Source organism: Panicum virgatum, chromosome 3K (assembly GCF_016808335.1).
Source record: "Panicum virgatum strain AP13 chromosome 3K, P.virgatum_v5, whole genome shotgun sequence".
NCBI lineage: Eukaryota > Viridiplantae > Streptophyta > Magnoliopsida > Poales > Poaceae > Panicum > Panicum virgatum.
Genome location: NC_053138.1, coordinates 11,565,023 through 11,584,339, shown reverse-complemented (window position 1 = coordinate 11,584,339; position 19,317 = coordinate 11,565,023). Strand labels below are relative to the sequence as shown.

The 19,317-nt window shown below is 51.0% G+C and overlaps 3 protein-coding genes across 3 annotated transcripts; 2 read left to right on the top strand and 1 right to left on the bottom strand.

The window, feature by feature from the left end:
* The first annotated feature begins 327 nt into the window (after window positions 1–327).
* LOC120697578 (UDP-glycosyltransferase 73E1-like) lies at window positions 328–2,133 on the top strand. The gene has a single exon (XM_039980849.1). The coding sequence runs from the start codon at window positions 466–468 to the stop codon at window positions 2,020–2,022; it is 1,557 nt and encodes a 518-aa protein (XP_039836783.1). The 5' UTR covers window positions 328–465; the 3' UTR covers window positions 2,023–2,133.
* A 5,210-nt stretch (window positions 2,134–7,343) lies between these two features.
* Window positions 7,344–9,252, bottom strand: LOC120697577 (UDP-glycosyltransferase 73E1-like). The gene has a single exon (XM_039980848.1). The coding sequence runs from the start codon at window positions 9,240–9,242 to the stop codon at window positions 7,638–7,640; it is 1,605 nt and encodes a 534-aa protein (XP_039836782.1). The 5' UTR covers window positions 9,243–9,252; the 3' UTR covers window positions 7,344–7,637.
* A 2,208-nt stretch (window positions 9,253–11,460) lies between these two features.
* Window positions 11,461–17,590, top strand: LOC120697576 (boron transporter 4-like). Its single transcript, XM_039980847.1, has 14 exons — window positions 11,461–11,910; window positions 12,772–12,878; window positions 12,967–13,049; window positions 13,383–13,575; window positions 13,660–13,798; window positions 13,884–14,049; window positions 14,134–14,300; window positions 14,403–14,576; window positions 15,382–15,477; window positions 15,561–15,677; window positions 16,068–16,390; window positions 16,473–16,740; window positions 17,143–17,274; window positions 17,376–17,590. The coding sequence occupies exons 2-14, from the start codon at window positions 12,772–12,774 to the stop codon at window positions 17,448–17,450; spliced, it is 2,040 nt and encodes a 679-aa protein (XP_039836781.1). The 5' UTR covers window positions 11,461–11,910; the 3' UTR covers window positions 17,451–17,590.
* Window positions 17,591–19,317: the final 1,727 nt, after the last annotated feature.

Here is a 19,317-nt window from a genome sequence, read left to right as displayed (position 1 = left end):
TCTTATAAATTAGCGACCGAAGTTAGAGATGTTTTAGTAACATACTTATACTCTAGTATTTATGAATGCGTGAAGTAGAATATATCAAGAACAAAACTAAGGTATTAGAATTTTATTATTGCATAATTTATTTATTTTTTGTTATGGCATACGCTAGGTTAAAAAAAGTCCAACTAGTGTGCACAGTAGACAGTATCCACTGAGTCTGAAACTATGACCGCATCCTAGATGAAACCAGATTATACTCGAAATCCTTCTTCGTAAAAAAAAAGATTATACACGGAGTCGGAAGCAGTATATGTACGTGCATATCTTTGGTAGTTACTAATTAGTAGGAACATTCTAGCGGCTGGCTGATGAAGTGATGAGTGTACACTAGCAGCGGTATATTTTTAAAACAAAAAAAGCAGGACCTTTGCACGAAAGAATTTATATATAAGAAACGTTGTCCCAAGGGGAAGTGCCATGGCGGGGGAGCTCCACTTCGTGCTGGTGCCGCTCATGGCTCAGGGCCACGTGCTCCCCATGCTCGACCTGGCGCGCCTCCTCGCCGGCCACGGCGCGCGCGCCACCGTCGTGCTCACGCCCGTGAACGCCGAGCGCAACAGGCCCGTCCTGGAGCACGCCGGGCGGGCGGGGCTCGCCGTCGACTTCGCCGAGCTCGCCTTCCCGGGGCCCGCGCTCGGCCTGCCCGAGGGCTTCGAGAACCTCGACATGGCGACCGACTTTTCCTTGTTCCTCCCTTTCTACGACGCCATGTGGCTGCTCGCCGAGCCGCTCGAGGCGTACCTCCGGTCGCTGCCCCGGCGCCCGGACTGCCTCGTCGCCGACTCGAGCGGCCCGTGGACGGCGGGCGTCGCGCGGCGGCTCGGCGTCCCGCGGCTGGTGTTCCACGGCCCGTCCACGATCTTCCTCCTCGCCGTGCACAACCTGGCCAGGCACGGCGTGCACGACCGCGTCCCCGACGACTTCGAGCCGTTCGAGGTGCCGGACTTCCCGGTGCGCGTGGTCGTCAACAGGGCCAAGTCGCTCGGGTTCTTCCAGTGGCCGGGGCAGGAGAGGCAGCGGCGGGAGACGCTCGAGGCCGAGGCCACCGCCGACGGCCTGCTCGTCAACACGTGCGCCGCCCTGGAGGACGCGTTCGTCGAGCGCTACGCGGCGGCGCTCGGCCGGAAGGTATGGGCGGTCGGGCCGCTCTGCCTCCTCAACACCGGCGCCGACACGATGGCGGGTCGAGGCAACCGCGCGGCCGTGGACGCCGAGCACATCGCGTCCTGGCTCGACGCGCGGCCAGCGGCGTCCGTGCTCTACGTCAACTTCGGCAGCATGGCCCGCCTGTTCCCCGCTCAGGTCGCCGAGCTCGCCGCCGGCCTCGAGGCGTCACGCCGGCCGTTCATCTGGGCGGTCAAGGGCACCGCCGGGCTCGACGCCGAGTTCGAGGCCCGGGTCAAGGATCGGGGCCTGGTCATCCGCGGGTGGGCGCCGCAGATGAGCATCCTGTCGCACCGGTCCGTGGGCGGCTTCCTGACGCACTGCGGGTGGAACTCGACGCTGGAGGCAGTCTCCCACGGCGTGCCGCTGCTGACCTGGCCGCACTTCGCCGACCAGTTCCTGAACGTGGCGCTGGCCGTGGACGTGCTGGGCGTCGGCGTGCGTGCCGGCGTGAAGGTGCCGGCTACGCACGCGGGGCTCGTGAGGCCCGGGGAGATGCTGGAGGTGCAGGTCGGGAGGGACGACGTGGGGAGGGTGGTGGCCGAGCTCATGGACGAGGGGACGGCCGGCGCGGCGCGGCGGGCTAGGGCCAAGGAGCTCGCGGATAAGGCGAGGGCCGCCATGGCGGAGGGCGGGTCGTCGGACGCTGACGTAAGGAACATGGTCCGCCACATCGCCGAGCTCGCTCGGGCTCGGAAGGAAGCGGGCGCGGCTCCAGCTTCTGGTGTGTCAGAGGCCGTGAGCACGAGCAAGGACAAGAAGATGGACGACGCAGGTGGCATGCACCCAGTGGCGTCCAAAGTTGCCTGAACTACTCTAATACTTCCCTTCGGAGACAAAGATGTTTAGGGGTAAAATTTTTGAAATTTTTATTTACTATTTCGGAGTACTAAATGAAATCTATTTGTAAAACTTTTTGCATAGATGAGTTGTAAATCGTAAGACAAATCTAATGAGTCTAATTAATCCATAATTAGCGGATGTTTACTGTAGCATCGCTGTTGCAAATTATGAATTGAGTAGTCTCATTAGATTCGTCTCTCGATTTACGACCCATTCATGTAAAAATATTTAAAAAAATAGACTTCATTTAGTACTTATGTGTCCAAACATATGATGTGATGTTTTTTGTCAAAATATTTTGAGATCTAAACACGGCCAGATTACTTTGATCGCAAGTACAAACCTCCGAACTTTGATATTAGCTCTTGGTGCTTCTTTACATTCTTTGGTCCATGCATGATTTAGAATCCACGCATGCGCATAATCCAATTTATCTGCGCCTTTCTGCTGCTGTGTTTGAAAGTGGGCAAACTCCTCAATTGCAACTTTTGTCTCGAACAATGGCAGTGTGTTGCCAAATTTTAAGTATCTGCCGGTCTCAATTTGGCAAGGCGATATGTGACATCAACGGAACTAGGCTAGTATATCCGCACTCGTCATACTATATTTTTCTACTCTAAAAGAAAAAAATTGTCCTAGTTATTAATTTTTGAGTAAAATGCACTGGGGTCCTTAAACTAATTGACCTGTTCCGTTTAAGTCCATAAACTCCGAAAGTGCATTTCTGGGTCCCTAAACTTTTTAAGTCGTTCACCGCAGGTCCATACGCATCCATGTGGGCAGCTAGCGCTGACGTGGCACGCTGACTAGGCGCTCTCTCTCTTTCTCTCTCTCCCCCCGTTCTCCCCCTGCACCGCGCCTCCGCCTGGGCGCACGCCGCCGCCGCGGCCACTGGGGAGAGGGATGGCGCGGAAGAAGGAGGGCCGGCCCCGCGTGCGTGTTCGTGCCGCGGCCAGCCTCGCGCCGCCCCGCCACGCACCGCCATCCGCCGGCCTGGGGAGCTCCGAGCTCCACGCCCGCCGCCGTGTGACGGCCGCGCAGGCCGGCTCCGCCGCCGCCGTGGCGCAGGCAGATCTGCGGGTCGTGGCCGTGGAGCAGCGCTAGGGCCGGCGGCGCGGGAGGGAGCTCCACCCGGACAGAGGAGGGAGGAGAGCCGCAGATCCACGCGAAGCTGGCCGCCGGCGAGCTCGGGAAGGGAGGATGCGCCGCTGCGGGGAGTGGCGCCGCCGCGAGGAAGGATCTGGCCGCCGCCATGGGAGAGGGGATCGGGGGAGCAGAGGGCCGCCCGGCCATGCTCGTCACCGCTGTCGGAGATGAGGCAGGGACGGCGGAGGCCGCTCGAAGTCGACGCGAGAGCTGCCCTCGCGTCCTTCGCCCGCGCGCCGCCGCCCTCCTCCGCCTCCCTTGCGCGCCTTCATCGAGCCGCCTGGAGAAGACCGAGGAGGAGCCTCCTCCTCTGTTCCGCGCGTACTCCACCGCCGTGGCCTCCACTGGCGGGAGGGTGGCGGCGCCGTCGCCGTCGCGAGAGGCCGCGAGGCCGCCGCACCATCTCACCATCGTCGCCGCTCCCACGAACCCCGCGGCGCTGGTGACCAGCACGGACAGGCCCCTATCACGCCGAGAAGCCGCGAGGCCGCCGCAGCTTCGCGCGCTCTGCTTGCTCCGACGCTGGCCGTCGCCGCTGCGCGCGCCGGGGAGGAGGCTTGCGGCGGGGAGGCGAGCCGCCGTCGCCATGGGAGGACAGGCGCGCATCCGGCCACCCCGTCCGCGCCGGCGAAGGGAGCACAACGCGCTGGAGGACGGCGGAGCAGGGAGGGGCCGACGCGGGTGGGGGGAGAGAGAGAGGAGGGAGGGAGGAGAGAGTGTGGGGAGGGAGAGAGAGCGAGTTCGGGCAGGAGGGCCCCTCCGCCGCCAGCCTCGCCTCGCCGGGGCTCCGGCCCCTCCGCCGCGGCTCGCCTCGCTGGCGGCGCAGGGGGAGAGAGGGGGCGGTGCCGGCTAGAAATGGGAGGCGGAGGCGCGGTGCAGGGGGAGAACGGGGAGAGAGAGAAAGAGAGAGAGAGCGCCTAGTCAGCGTGCCACATCAGCGCTAGCTGCCCACATGGATGCATATGGACTTGCGGTGAACGACTTAAAAAGTTTAGGGACCCAGAAATGCACTTTCGGAGTTTATGGACCTAAACAGAACATGTCAACTAGTTTAAGGACCCCCAGTGCATTTTACTCTTAATTTTTTTTCCTTTATCCTCCCGTTCGTCTGAAAAAATCAACAGATTTCAACTGATTCAATAATGTTCTAATAATGTTCTGTGAGAGAGAATAAGTTGTTAAGCCGAAATAAGTGAATAATACATTTGAAGTGCTCAGGTTTGCAGGTGCTTTTTGACACCATAGGTGGACAGAGAGAACTGATGGTAGTATTGAATGGACAAAAAGGTTGTACCTAAACCATGGAAACTTCAATGCTCTAAGCAATACTCCTCCGTCCCAACTCCCAAATGAATACACTTCTAAACTTTGGGTGTGGAGATCAATGCGACACTTACTGTGTACAAAATCTGACCTAAACCGAAAATTTTTGTAGCAGATGTGCGATCCAGGTTACAAATCTCATGTGCTAGTCAATTAGTTCACTCTTTTTTTTTGCCGGTAATTAGTTCAAACTTGATGTGTTTGTTGATTGATGTTGTCCAAATACTTGTGATCCTGTGGATGATTTTGTGGCCAGGTTGACCGTAGAAGATGGAGAAAGTATTTGGCTAGAAAAATTGAAGCAACACCAAATTGATTGTGAGAACTCCAAGCCTAGTTGACACATGTTACATTAAATTAAATTTAAGCTAAAATATCGAAAGTAAGGATCCACTATTTGTAGCTTTCCAGCAAAAATAAATTCTAGAGCCAAACGTCTTGCATGTTTAGAAGTCGGCTAAGTATATAACACTAGTCGAGTAAGTCTTGTTGAGTATTACTGTATTAGTATATTCAGTCTTGTTTGCGGCTCTATTTCTAGGTGAAAACTTTGAAGACATGTTTGCTAGCTTGAATTGGCCATATACTCTTCCTCCTGGTTGGCCGGTGGAATGGGATGCATCCGATATCGTGTATGGGCTCTATCATGACATCTTGTATCGTCGTTAGTACTATCGTTTATTTTCTGCTGCCACTACTAAAAAAACATTAATCGTGACCTTTAAAAAAGCCCTCGGAGGCGGACAAAAAAATAATCGTCTCGGTTAATGGCTAGCATTAACCGAGGCAGTCACTTTTTATTAACCGAGGCGGTTATAAAAAATCACCTCGCAAAATAGATTAACCGAGCGGACACCCTATAGGATCCGCCTCAGAAAATATAAGACCCAGAGAGGACTAGAAAGCTCAGTTTAGCCCATATGAACCCGATTAGTCCATCCACCTCCCTCTATCGTGACACGTGGGTTCAACATGAGAGATACAGTGAATTCATTTTAATTAATAAATATTTTTAATTGTTTTTAATCTACTATCTTTATAGTATAGATAGATATACTAGATCGACCAGATAGACTAGGAAAGAAGGACATGCTTTATGATGTTGTCTTTCCCTTTTCTTTATTATTACATGATTATGGAAAGATAGAGTTCAAATTCTTTTTACAATTGGAAAGCTAATTGAGTCTAAATATGATAGAAATACCAAATTAATATGAATTTTTAGAGCATCTCCAAGAGCTCTTGTATCTGTGAATAGCTAAAATTCTGATATATATAGCTATTATGTAAAACGAAATAGCTAGCGAAAAAGGGATAAAATCCAACAGCTTTTTCAAAATCCAAAAAGGAATGGCTAGTGCTCAGCGCTAGGCAAAGATGTCCAGCGGCACCCCGTGGATGAAAAACGAAGATAGAAGACGATGTAGATATAGTTTCTGTTGGATGAGAGTTTTCTGTCTTCTTTTTTTAGAAAACTCATATAAAATACAAGAACTCTTGGAGATGCTCTTAGAATAATGTAGATTTTTAGATTTTTATAAATTTAACGGTGCAAATCCTTCTTTTTTTTAAATTAATATGTGAATTTTTAGACACTCTTGACGAATGGTCAATAATGGATAGTTGGACCACGGTTCACCGGGGCCGCCAGCGAGCAACCTGCCACCACGAGCACCGCTGCCTCTGCCCAGTTCAAGTGGGAGTTTCGCCGTCGCTTGCTCGTTCACTGGGTCGCGACCCCGCCGATATTCCCTGCACACGCTGGAAAGTGGAAATTGCTGGTGCCGGCCGCGCGCCGGCGCCAGTCTGCGGCTTTGCCGGCACGCTGACCACGTCCGTGCTTGTTCGTTTGGTTCATTAAACAGTAACCATAGAATCTTTCATGCATGGAGGTTTAAACGAAGTCTATTTGCAAAATCTTTTGACAGATGTGTGCAACTTTGTGCGACGAATCTAATGAGTCAAAAAAAATCCGTGATTGACCACAGTAATGCTACAATAACCATTTTCTAATCGTGCGGTCAAAGATCTCATTAGATTCGTCTCGTGAAGTGGAGCAAAGGTTGTGAAATTAGTTTTGCAAATTGACTTCATTTAGTATCTCTAATTATTGATTAAAATTTGTGCTAGGTCACTAGGTGTGTTACGACCAAACCAAACAGGCCCCGGTTTCGGTCGCCTGGGGCGAGGGTCGCTATCTACTCGATGGTTGATCGGGGCATCAAGGTAAAAATGAAGTGCGCGAACTGCCGACGGAAGACGTACCTTCCAAGTTCTAGGTAGGCGTCGATCTGCCAATTCGCATCTCGCTGATGACCCGCAGCATGGGCTGAGGATCGGAGGGAAGCGCGACGGCGGCCGGCGGCCGGCGGCCGTACTTCCACTGGCCACCACACAAGCCGTGGACGGCTCAAAGTATACGTATGGGTAATGTATGGCTGAATGGACAGTATCGCTGTAACATCACTCGAAGCAGGCCGGGAGACAAGAAAAGACTCGTTCCTTGTTTGCATGCATTGGTCCTGTTCCAACAGAGGGCGACAAGAGGAAACAAAGGGTGCGCAGTGCAGCCTGATGAGAGTTTACTTACAACCATGGATGGACCAAAAAATGCAAGGAAGCATCAAGAGGTAATATCAAAGTTCATCAGTAACACCAGCGGAAGTGATGCAAGAGACTAAGACCGAAGTTAACACTAGAAAATTGGACTATGGGGGCCAGAGTTATCTTAAGTTTTTCATGTTTTGTTCATCAGTTTTTGAGTTTGAGAACCTCTCCTTTCATGCAGGGGTGAAGCTACATATTGATTAGGGGGTGCATTATAGAAAAAACAATGCTTACGTCCAAATTTTCACCATATTTGCATCTTCAATGACTCAACTTTATGCACCCACAACTCAAATGCACCCCTCTCCAATTTGCTGTAGCTTCGCCACTGCTTTCGTATAATATCGCCGTACTAAGAATCTGTATTTGCTTCTATCCACTTAAATGACATAGCAGTGCTCCTATTTTTATTAAAAAAATATATCAAAGTTTGGATGTTTGTTCTTGCCATCAGAGTAATCTAGTATTCCTTCGCATATGTCTCCGAAGAGAAGTATTCAAGTAGTTCAGGTAATTTCGGACGCCACCGGGAGCATGCCATCTGCGTCGTCCATCTTCTTGTCCTTGCTCGTGCTCACGGCCTCTGACACACCAGGAGCCGGAGCCGCGCCCGCCTCCTTCCGAGCCCGAGCGAGCTCGGCGATGTGGCGGACCATGTTCCTGACGTCAGCGTCCGACGACCCGCCCTCCGCCATGGCGGCCCTCGCCTTATCCGCGAGCTCCTTGGCCCTAGCCCGCCGCGCCGCGCCGGCCGGCCCCTCGTCCATGAGCTCGGCCACCGCCCTCCCCACGTCGTCCCTCCCTACCTGCACCTCCAGCATCTCCCCGGGCCTCACGAGCCCCACGTGCGTGGCCGGCACCTTCACGCCGGAACGCACGCCGACGCCCAGCACGTCCACGGCCAGCGCCTCGTTCAGGAACTGGTCGGCGAAGTGCGGCCAGGTCAGCAGCGGCACGCCGTGGGAGACGGCCTCGAGCGTCGAATTCCACCCGCAGTGCGTCAGGAAGCCGCCCACGGACCCGTGCGACAGGATGCTCATCTGCGGCGCCCACCCGCGGATGACCAGGCCCCGGTCCTTGACTCGGGCCTCGAACTCGGCGTCGAGGCCGGCGGCGCCCTTGACCACCCAGATGAACGGCCGGCCGGACGCCTCCAGGCCGGCGGCGAGCTCGGCGACCTGAGCAGGGAACAAGCGGGCGATGCTACCGAAGTTGACGTAGAGCACGGACGCCGCCGGCCGCGCGTCGAGCCAGGACGCGATGTGCTCGGCGTCCATGGCCGCGCGGTTGCCTCGACCCGCCATCGTGTCGGCGCCGGTGTTGAGGAGGCAGAGCGGCCCGACCGCCCATACCTTCCGGCCGAGCACCGCCGCGTAGCGCTCGACGAACGCGCCCTCCAAGGCGGCGCACGTGTTGACGAGCAGGCCGTCGGCGGTTGCCTCGGCCTCGAGCGTCTCCCGCCGCTGATTCTCCAGCCCCGGCAATTGGAAGAACCCGAGCGACGTCGCCCTGTTAACGACCGCGCGCACCGGGAAGTCCGGCACCTCGAACGGCTCGAAGTCGCCGGGGGCGCGGTCGTAGGAGCCGTGCCTGGCCAGGTTGTGCACGGCGAGGAGGTAGAACGCGGACGGGCCGTGGAACAGCAGCCGCGGGATGCCGAGCCGCCGCGCGACGCCCTCCGCCCACGGGCCGCTGGAGTCGGCGACGAGGCAGTCCGGGCGCCGGGGCAGCGACCGGAGGTACGCCTCGAGGGGCTCGGCGAGCAGCCACACGGCGTCGTAGAAAGGGATGATGAGGGATACGTCGGTCAGCATGTCGAGGTTCTCGAAGCCCTCGGGCAGGCCGAGCGCGGGCCCCGGGAAGGCGAGCTCGGCGAAGTCGACGGCGAGCCCCGCCCGCGCGGCGTGCTCCAGGACGGGCCTGTTGCGCGCGGCGTTCACGGGCGTGAGCACGACGGTGGCGCGCGCGCCGTGGCCGGCGACGAGGCGCGCCAGGTCGAGCATGGGGAGCACGTGGCCCTGCGCCAAGAGCGGCACCAGCACGAAGTGGAGCTCCGCCGCCATGGCACCACGCGCGGCTTGTCTTGCGCGTACCGCTCTGCTTGTACACATACACTCGTCAGCCAGCAGCGAGAATGTTCCTGCTTCCGAGTATATATATAATATAATACTATAATCCTAGGATGCCGTCATGTTGACGTGGTCATAGTTTCAGACCTAGCGTATGCCATAATTAAAAAGTAGTTTCGGAAAAATACTCCGTGCCGGCGTGGGTCCTGCGGTGCCACGTCTACCAATCGACGCAAGCCAGTAACATAGTACCATATCATGAATGATTAATTAACGCCAACCGGCACTCAACAAAATGGATTTTTTCCACCTTGCATTGTGCCAAAGCCCGACCTCGGAACTTTTTGCCAAACAATTAACGCCAACCGGCACTCAACAAAATAGATTTTTCACAATGCATGTGGGGCGGGCGCGTCATCCGGGCGCATGTGCGGCCGGCCGGCCAGCGGGCGCGCCGGGTGCGGGCGGCCGCACCGGCGCGGCGTGGTCAGCGTGCGGGCCCAGCCGCCTGGCGCGGGCGCGCGGGTCGGCAGCAGCAAATTTCCAGCGGGTGCAGCGAATACGGCGGCGTCGCGACCCACCGAACAAGCAAGCGCCGACGCCGAAGCTCCCCCGCTCCCAGTGGGCAGCGGTGCTCGAGGTGGCAGGATTCCGCTGGTGGCCCCGGTGAGCCGTGGTCCATCGTTTTCAGGTTTTCTCCTCGCCGCCGCTGCAGCCCACGGCGGCGCGCGCAGTATGATGCCCGCTTCTAGAAGTACCCTATTGGTTTGGCAAATTTCTTTTTGGATCCTTTGGAATGTGATCCAAATATTTGATGTTCTATGTTCTCATAAAAAAAATCAGGGACGTATTCTTAAGGGCAAATCTATTTTTCTTAGCTCATTTGACACCATTACATGCTGTTTATGGAGTAGGAGCAAACCTGGACTTCAATTTTAGAAAGAAGAGGTAAAATTATTAAGCAGACAAAAATCAAGTTAAAATTACAATTGCAGTTCGGAGGGAGGGTAAGAATATAATAATCCTAAACATTTTGTCATAATACTTAATATTTCATTAAGTATTAAGAAATATTTTCTTAATATTCCCTCCGTTCCAAAGTATAAGTCATTTCAAGAATCATGGAGAGTCAAACTATCTCAAAGTTTGACCAAAATTATAGAGAAAAATATAAAAATTTATGACATTAAATAGATGCACTATAAAAATATAGCTAATAAAGAATCTAATGATATTTAATTGGTATCATAAATGTTATTATCTTGTCATATAAATTTGGTCAAACTTGAAAATTTTTGACTCTCCAAGATTCTTGGAATGACTTATAATTTGAAACGAGGGAGTACTTAATATTCTAGCAAATTGAGCGTAGATCGGCTGGTAAGGTTCCTTGTGGTAGAACCTACCCACTAGAGTTTGAGTCCTTGACTCAGCACTGGTGCTCGTATTTTTCTGAATTTATTCCAAAATTTAACCGGCACTATTCTTTCAGTAGTAGTCGACGTGTCCATCGATAGTGAGACGTCAATGGTGACTTCGTCAATCTGAGGATCTGTCGGGTTATGTAAGTATATACATAGGGGTGGGTGTGCCTGCGTTTCTGAGCATCTGTGTTGTACTGTGCTTCGAAAAAATATTTAATATTCCAAAATGGCCATTTAGGTCACCGACCCAGTACGTTCATAAATCAATCAGACGGCTCTTTTTATGGAATATACAATTGGTGTTAACGACCAACTGCATAGGACGCATGATATTTCAGGCGTTGATTCGCGCAAATAATTAACAGTAAAAACTAACAATATACAACAGTACCCTTCACTACTTTTCGAGCTAATGAAAAGTTGAATATAAAGTCATGTTTGGTTCCAAATAAATCACCTATTTATAAGTCAAAAAGTGAAAAAATGATTTAATTTGTCAAACAATCCTAATTTATAAGTCACCTCAACTTATAAGTTTTAAGTGGCTCCACCCCAACTTAAAACTTATAAGTCTCTATTTTTCGTGTGGGACTCACACCTTTTAAGACATTTAACAACCAAACACTTTTGACTTATAAGTCACTGGTTTTAAATCACCTGATTTAAAAGTAGATGATTTATTTAAAACCAAACAGCGACTAAAGCTCATGCTGATGGGGTATGGCACAGGAAGGTGAGCGTGGAATTCGAAGCTTGAGCCAAATCTGCAGGAAGGTGAGCGTGGAACTCGAAGCTTGAGCCAAATCTGAAGAAAACCTCCATCGGCAGGACACGTGCTCAAGCCGCGACAGGAGCGAGAAAGCAAGAGAAACAGCAGCAGAGGGACGGCGAGCGGATGGCCGCGATCCGCGATCGCACGGGGGTTTCCATCCCCGCCACCTCAAAAGCGTGCGCCCTCGGCCGGCCCGGATCCCGGAGCGACCTGGCCTGACGACACGTGTACAACGTGGCCTTCCCCTCCCCTCGCGCTCGCGTCGCCCGGCCCTGTGTCTGCGCCTCCCCTCTCCTCCGCCGCTCCCGGCTCCCGTCGCTTCGGGCACCACCTGGCCGCCGTCTATAAGTAGGGTGGGCCATGGAGGAGGGAGGGGAGCAGGGCAGCAGGACCTTCCGCCAGATTCGCCGCCCCTCCGCGCCCCCGCGCCTCCGCCCACCGACGCCTAGGGGGCTCCGCCTCGCGTCGCGGTGGAGGCGGCCAGCATCGCGCCGCCGCCCGCCCCTCATCGCTGGTACGTTCGCGGGGCTTCCATCTGCTGATGATGTGTGGCTGCATTGGTGTTCGGCTGTTCGCGCGCGCATTGCTTTTGCTGTACAATTGCTGCCTCTGTGCTGCTGGAGTCGTCTGGATACGACACCACCATGCTCAGGAGCAATCTGTTGCGCTGTAGGTGTGTTCAGCGAAATGGAAGCTTATTCGTTTCCTGCCATTATCCCATTTGGAGTTTTGGACACGACAGGGTCGGTAGTCAAGATAAATTAAATTTGCGGCGATACGGGGGGTAGTCTGGACTCAGGAAGCTTTTCGAAATGTCGTTGGTTCTCGTCATTTGGACGTGTGCTCAGCGAAATGGCGGCGGCTGTATAACATCGGGGCTGAAATATAGTATGATTGTTCTAAAGAGAGCACATTCGTCTGCTTGGAATTTACCAAATTTATATGCCCAAACGTTCTTTTTCCAACTGTCCTGCTTTCTTCGCATGAAACCTTTGTTGGATCTTGAGAGTTGTCGGTATGCTCGTGAAAAACATGCTCAAACAAGCTAAAGATAGCATAAGGTAAAGTGAAATTTGATCATGTCATGGTCTCGACACCAGTTGAAGTCCCTTGTTTACATACCCAACTGTACCAACCTTCCAATCTTTTTAACCGTGCCTTAATGTGCTACTTATGTCATTATTTTTCCAAGCCAACATCTTAAATTTTAAGCTTGCCTATTGTGTGGTAATGCTTGTGTAATCCTGCAGAATTTTTTCTGTTTTTTCCGTGGTATCTGCTGTTCATGAAGCATTTTGACTTATGACATGTTTGTAAACCCAATGCATGCCTTTTATGAGTGCAATAACTGATTATTTGGGAGCTTCTTCTTCAGATGGCGGAACCTAATAAAGCCCCATTTAGTGGAGTGGCTGAGGATTTCAAAGGAAGAGCAGCTTGTTACAAACAAGACTGGAACAATGGGTTCCGTTCCGGTTTCAGGTTTGCCTGGCACCATTCTGTAAATGTGTTTACATCCTATCATAATTTAGCCCATCATGTTCAATTTGCTACGTGAATCTGTTGTCAGGATATTGGCACCTACACTCTACATATTTTTTGCATCCGCCGTTCCTGTAATAGCCTTTGGGGAGCAATTGAGTAAAGATACAGGTGGGTTGTCATCCTTCACACTTTTTTTTTCTTGAAAACACAGGAGAGCTGCGTATCTTTGTATTAAGAGGAAAATCATCCTTCACACTCAGGAGTCAGGATTGATAGATATTCATGATCTGCAGTTACTGCCATGATATGATTAATTGGTAGAAAAGAAAAGGGGAACACTGATCTGCCATTGGCTTGCGTTTCATTGTTGTTTCAACAGGGAATATTAGGAAATAGTATCAGTTTGCTAGTTGCTCAAGATTCACATTGTAAAAGAGAATAATAAAAAGGTCCTGAATTTCTTAGGCACAGTTGCCGATGATTAAAATTGATATGTTTCAGATGGCGCACTGACCACAGTTGAGGCATTAGCATCAACTGCTATTTGTGGAATCATACATTCAATCATAGGCGGACAGCCACTATTAATTGTGGGAGTTGCAGAGCCGACTATTATTATGTATACTTATATCTACAATTTTGTAAAAAGTCAGCCGAACCTGGGAGAGAAAATGTTTCTTCCATGGGCTGGATGGTAAGGGATAAATAATATATTATGTCCTGCATTAGTTCGTCTTTCACTTCTAAATGGTACATGTAATTCCTTCTCATGGGACAGGGTTTGCATCTGGACTGCCGTTATGTTGTTCCTCATGGCAATGTTTAACGCTGCAGCTGTTCTAAACAAATTTACAAGGTTTTCAGGAGAACTTTTTGGAATGTTGATCACAATTCTGTTCATGCAACAGGCGATCAAAGTATGCAATTTACATATGTTAAATCTAAATTCTTAACTGATTTAATTTAATTTAATTTAATTACTAACTACATAGCATGTCACAGGGGATGGTGGGCGAATTTGGTGTCCCTGAGGGTAATGACGAAAGTCAACCGACATTCCAGTTCCAATGGCTATACGTTAATGGTCTGCTTGGAGTTATCTTTTCAATGGGCGTACTATATACTTCATTAGCCAGCACGGAGGCAAGATCATCTCTATACGGAACTGGTTTGTTATATCGGCCTATATATACTTATGATTTCACTACGGTTTCCACACACCAACTACTAATTCTCCAGATAATACCTGCAGGGTGGCAAAGGAGCTTAATTGCTGACTATGGCGTTCCACTGATGGTCATACTGTGGACAGCACTATCGTATTCATTGCCAAGCAAGATCCCTTCAGGAGTTCCTAGGAGGCTCTTCACCCCACTTCCTTGGGAACCCAAGTCACTCCAGCATTGGACAGTAGCAAAGGTAATTAGGAAGTGTTACTATGATTCCAGGATTCCATTGCAGTTTTGTGAGCGTAGAATATTTTTCATGGCTATTCCACATGTTTCAATGATGAACTTGCAGGATCTCTTGTCTGTCCCTCCAGCACATATATTTCTGGCTATTGTGCCTGCTGCAATGGTTGCAGGGCTCTATTTCTTTGATCACAGTGTAGCTTCACAGATGGCACAGCAGAAGGAATTTAATTTGAAGAACCCATCAGCCTACCATTATGACATTTTGGTCCTGAGCTTGACGGTATGTTGTGTTAATTTTTAGGTGCCTCTTTAAGATAACGGCATTACTTTTCATATTAGGGATATCACGATGTGAAAAATATTGAATGCTTTGCTAATGAATTCCTGCTGCTTATAGAAACCGTAAAGACATAAGAAATCAATGGTGGAAAATAGTTGTTAAATATTATCTATGTGGTAGCGTTTTTTTAATGAACATGATAGCAGACCTTTTATTATGTTGGGATTAATCCCACATTAGTTGTGGGGGAGAGTTGAACCAACATAAAAATGGGGGGAGTCTCTCACCTCTTGGGCTAGCTTTTGGGGTGTAGCAGGATTTCCCCCGGGTGTGTGCCCGGTTGGGCCGACTCTCCTGGTTTTGGGCCGACAATTGGTATCAGAGCTGGGTCCGCAATCTCCTGTGCCCGTGCACACTTGGGTGGTGTAGGCCCAAAGCCCAGTGACTTTGTGGGTGTGAGGCCCGTGTGTGCTCGTGTGTCGAGCCGGTCAGTGGTGGACCGCGGGTGTGAGGCCCATATGTGCTCGTGTGCGGAGCCGGTCACTGGTGGACTGTGGTGTGGACCCAGTCAGTGCTAAGGGGCACCAATGTGTGACGGGGGAGATTGTTGGGATTAGTCCCACATTAGTTGTGGGGGGAGAGTTGAACCAACATAAAAATGGGGGGAGTCTCTCACCTCTTGGGCTAGCTTTTGGGGTGTAGCAGGATTTCCCCCGGGTGTGTGCCCGGTTGGGCCGACTCTCCTGGTTTTGGGCCGACATATTATTGTATTTCTTCCTTCTCATACTATAGAAATGTCATGTAGACCTTGATCTGCGGTCTTCTTGGCATTCCTCCATCTAATGGAGTGCTTCCTCAGTCCCCCATGCACACAAGAAGCCTTGCTGTCCTCAAGCGGCAGGTTGGTGATTTTCACAGGTCTCTTAGCTGTCGTCTGCAATACAGTTAACTTTGCTCATCTGCCTTCTCTTTCATTTAAAATAGTTGATGCGCAAAAAGATGGTCCAAACTGCCCAGGAGGGGATGATGAACAATGCTACCAGTTCAGAAGTTTATGGCAAGATGCAAGATGTTTTCATAAAAATGGACCATGGAAGCAACGTGAGTATTCATCAATTAAACACATGCATTACTAAGGAACTATTTTCTCACTACATTAGTAAGGATCTATTTGTCATTGTGGGGGCTTATCAAAAGCACCCTTTCATTTCTGATGACTGATGTTGTTGAAGCATGCTCATCAAAATATAATGGCGAGATCTTTATCGAATTTGTAAAGGTTAACTGCACTGTCGCTAAATTACAATGCTACGTCATTTTGCTGATGCCTCTATTCTGTTTTGTTTTTCTCATCGAGAGGGTTTCATACTTTTGTTGCGAGTGCTGTAGTGTTACTGTTTTGATAATACTTCTGTAAGAAACAAAAAAAATAAAAAGAAATTGGTATCAACTACCTGAAGGCACTAAACACATCTTTGAAAAATGCTGCAGTCTGTTTCTGCCAGCAACGAGCTCAAGGACTTGAAGGATGCCATTATTCCAGAGGGGGATGGAGCAGGGAAAGTGCCTGAAGCATTTGATCCTGAGAAGCATGTGGATTCTTACTTGCCTGTCCGGGTGAATGAGCAGAGAGTAAGCAATCTGTTACAGTCCTTGTTGGTTGGTGGTTGTATCGGAGTTACACCGCTCATCCGGAGGATACCAACATCAGTGCTTTGGGGTTACTTTGCCTATATGTCCATCGACAGTGTTCCTGGGAACCAGTTCTGGGAGAGGATAAAACTTATGTTTGTCACACCTCAAAGGCGCTACAAGTAAGCCCTTGTTCGCTGCAGTATATTTTCATTTAGGAAACCGGTATTCTCAGTGATTATTTGTTTGTTATAACTCTGATAGGGTTCTTGAAGGTGCGCATGCATCCTTCGTGGAGTCGGTGCCTTTCAACATAATATCGGCCTTCACGCTTTTCCAGCTAATTTATCTCTTGCTCGTCTTTGGGATGACATGGATACCAATGGCAGGAATCCTCTTCCCGCTGCTCTTCTTTTTTCTCATTGTCATCAGGCAGCATTTCATTCCAAAGTATTTCGATCCCGCCCACCTGAGGGAATTAGATGCAGCAGAGTACGAAGAACTTGAGGGTTTCACCCCTGATCCTTCAGAGGTATGAAATCCTGACCCACCTGGTCCTTTCAGTTGTCCGTTATAGTTTATACAAAACACAAGCTATTTCAGCTCTAGTCAACATGTTCAACTGGAAACAGTGTTTCTTTCTTGGTTAATGTTTCCTTGTCGCATACCATATTAGTACATTCATCTTCCTCGTTATTTCAGTTATAGTCTATTCTTTAAGTCATTGTAGTCGAGTTGTTACACGTTTTGAACACCATAATCTTTGGTTAATAGTATAAATAGCACTATAGCGATGGGCTCGCCAAGGAGCACGCTAGGCCTATATACCTCATTTCTTCTGCTTGCAAATCAGATATCTCGATAAGAGTTAAGATTGCTTGCATTTCCATGTTACTGAGATGATCTGAGTTGATTTTTACCCCCCTTCACGCAGGGCGGCGATGAGTCTGTGCGCAGCAGAGATGCCCAACCTGAGTACGCTTCTGAGATACTGGAGGAATTCACGACGCACCGTGGAGAGTTGAAGCGCAGGAACTCGAACTTCCGCGACGGGAGGCTACTTCAGGTAACATCACGCGCAAAGCACCACCGGGTTTCGTAACGTGAGCTCTACAGGGACATTGGAGTCGTCAGAATCTGACGTAGCTTTTGTTTTGCGTTCGGCAGCTCAACTCGGTCAGGATGACAAGAGAGCTTTCCCGGACTATGTCGCGGGCTCCAACGCTCAGGCATGATCATTGAGAAAAAAAAGCCACGTGTGCTAGTCGTGTGCAGCACAAAAGGTGAAAAAAAAGGACAGAAGGATTTGCATGTATTGCTACTGACAGAAAGGGTAAAAATACGGACAGTTTTTTTTTTACTGTCCATGCTGTCGTCTGCAATAGCCTTCCTCTGCCGTTGTTCGGATACGACGTGAGCCGAGGGAGAGGGAATGGGCCTGGTTGGGGGATGCTAGTAGACGCTCGCGCGTCGCTAGCGAACGGTCTCCTATTCTTCTTCCTCCTCACCCCATCCGCTCCGTCCCGGCCCCACCGCCGCCACCCGCGGCGGCAGCGACTCACCGCCGCACTGCTCCGCCCGCCACCCGCCCCTGCCGGCCTTCCCCACCGCCCACGGCCGCCAGCGCCGTCCGCCCCCCACCGCCGGCACAAGCCCACCGGTTGTCCGACCCGCCCCAGCTGGCGGCGCTCCCGCACCCTCTGCCGGCCGAACCGCCGCCGCCCCCGACCCCTCCTCTAAGGCCGGCGGACATGGGAGCCACCCGGCAACCCGAAATCTAAGTCCGCAGCCTCCTGCCGCCACCCCGGCCGCCGCCCCCGCCCCCTCCTCTAAGGCCGGCGGACATGGGAGCCACCCGGCAACCCGAAATCTAAGTCCGCATCCTCCTGCCGCCACCCCGGCCGCCGGCGACCTCGCCGGCGGCCGCTCCGCCCACCTCCCACCCTCCCTGGTTGGTAGTGTGGGATCCTCCGTCCACTCGACCGACGATGAATTGATGAGCATTTGCGTTTTGTATGGAGCATGATCCCTCCTGATGCTGTCTGCTTATTACTACTCTTTTTCAAGTGCGTTGTGACACTATGCGTCTGCCTCGATTCGAACGAGATATATGTGATGTATCCTGTCCCTATGACCTATCCATACGATCCATCCGGTCAGCCGTGCAGTGCAGTGAAGGCGACTGCCCTGTTTAGTCCCAAAAAATTTCCTACAGTATCCGTCACATCAAATTTTTAGACACATGCATGGAGTATTAAATATAGTTGAAAAAATAACTAATTACACAGTCTAACTAACTAGTACGAGATGAATCTTTTAAGCCTAATTAGTTCATAATTAGATATTATTTGTCAAGTAATAACGAAATATGCTACACTATTAAAATCCAAATTTTTGGCGAACTAAATACAGCCTAGAAATGCAGAGGAGCCTAGCCCACTGGGCGGTCTCGCCGGTCGCCTCTCGCGACTAGCGGTCACGGAGCGAGTCACTCGCTAGTCAGTAGTCACTCCAAGGCAGCCGCGCAGAAGTGTCGGTGGCTGTGGGCTGTGGCGGTGAGTCAGCGTGTCGCGGAACGCGGGGAGAGCCGGCAGCCGCGCAGAAGCAGCCAGGCCCCTCCTCTCGCCTCGCTTCTCCGTGCCCACCGGATCCTCCCGCGTACTCGTACCCATACCCACCAACCCCTGCTTCCACAGCGGACCAGCTGACGAGGAGCCGAGTCGACTCCACCCAGCAAGAGTGTCTCTCTTTTAGAAGGGTGTCGCACGCCCGTCGGCCGTCGCCGTAGAGACCACCTGAAGCTTGGCGGGTTGGCCGTCTATACAAGGCCCGGCTTCTAGAAGGATGGAGGTAACGGACATATCATAGCATTATATTTTCCTTCATTAATATTTTTGTAAGACCGTCTCTCTTTTCTTCCCAACATAACTTTCCAGACAGAACAATAAGAAATGGCCGTTCTGTGACTTTAGACAGAGAGACCTTCTAGATGGTTTTAGCCTTCCCTTCATGTTCAACAAAGATCGCTCTCATAATATTGGTGATGCTGAGTCCTCATATCATAATTTATTGTTAGTTATGAAGGTGAGCATATCAATCCGACGTATAT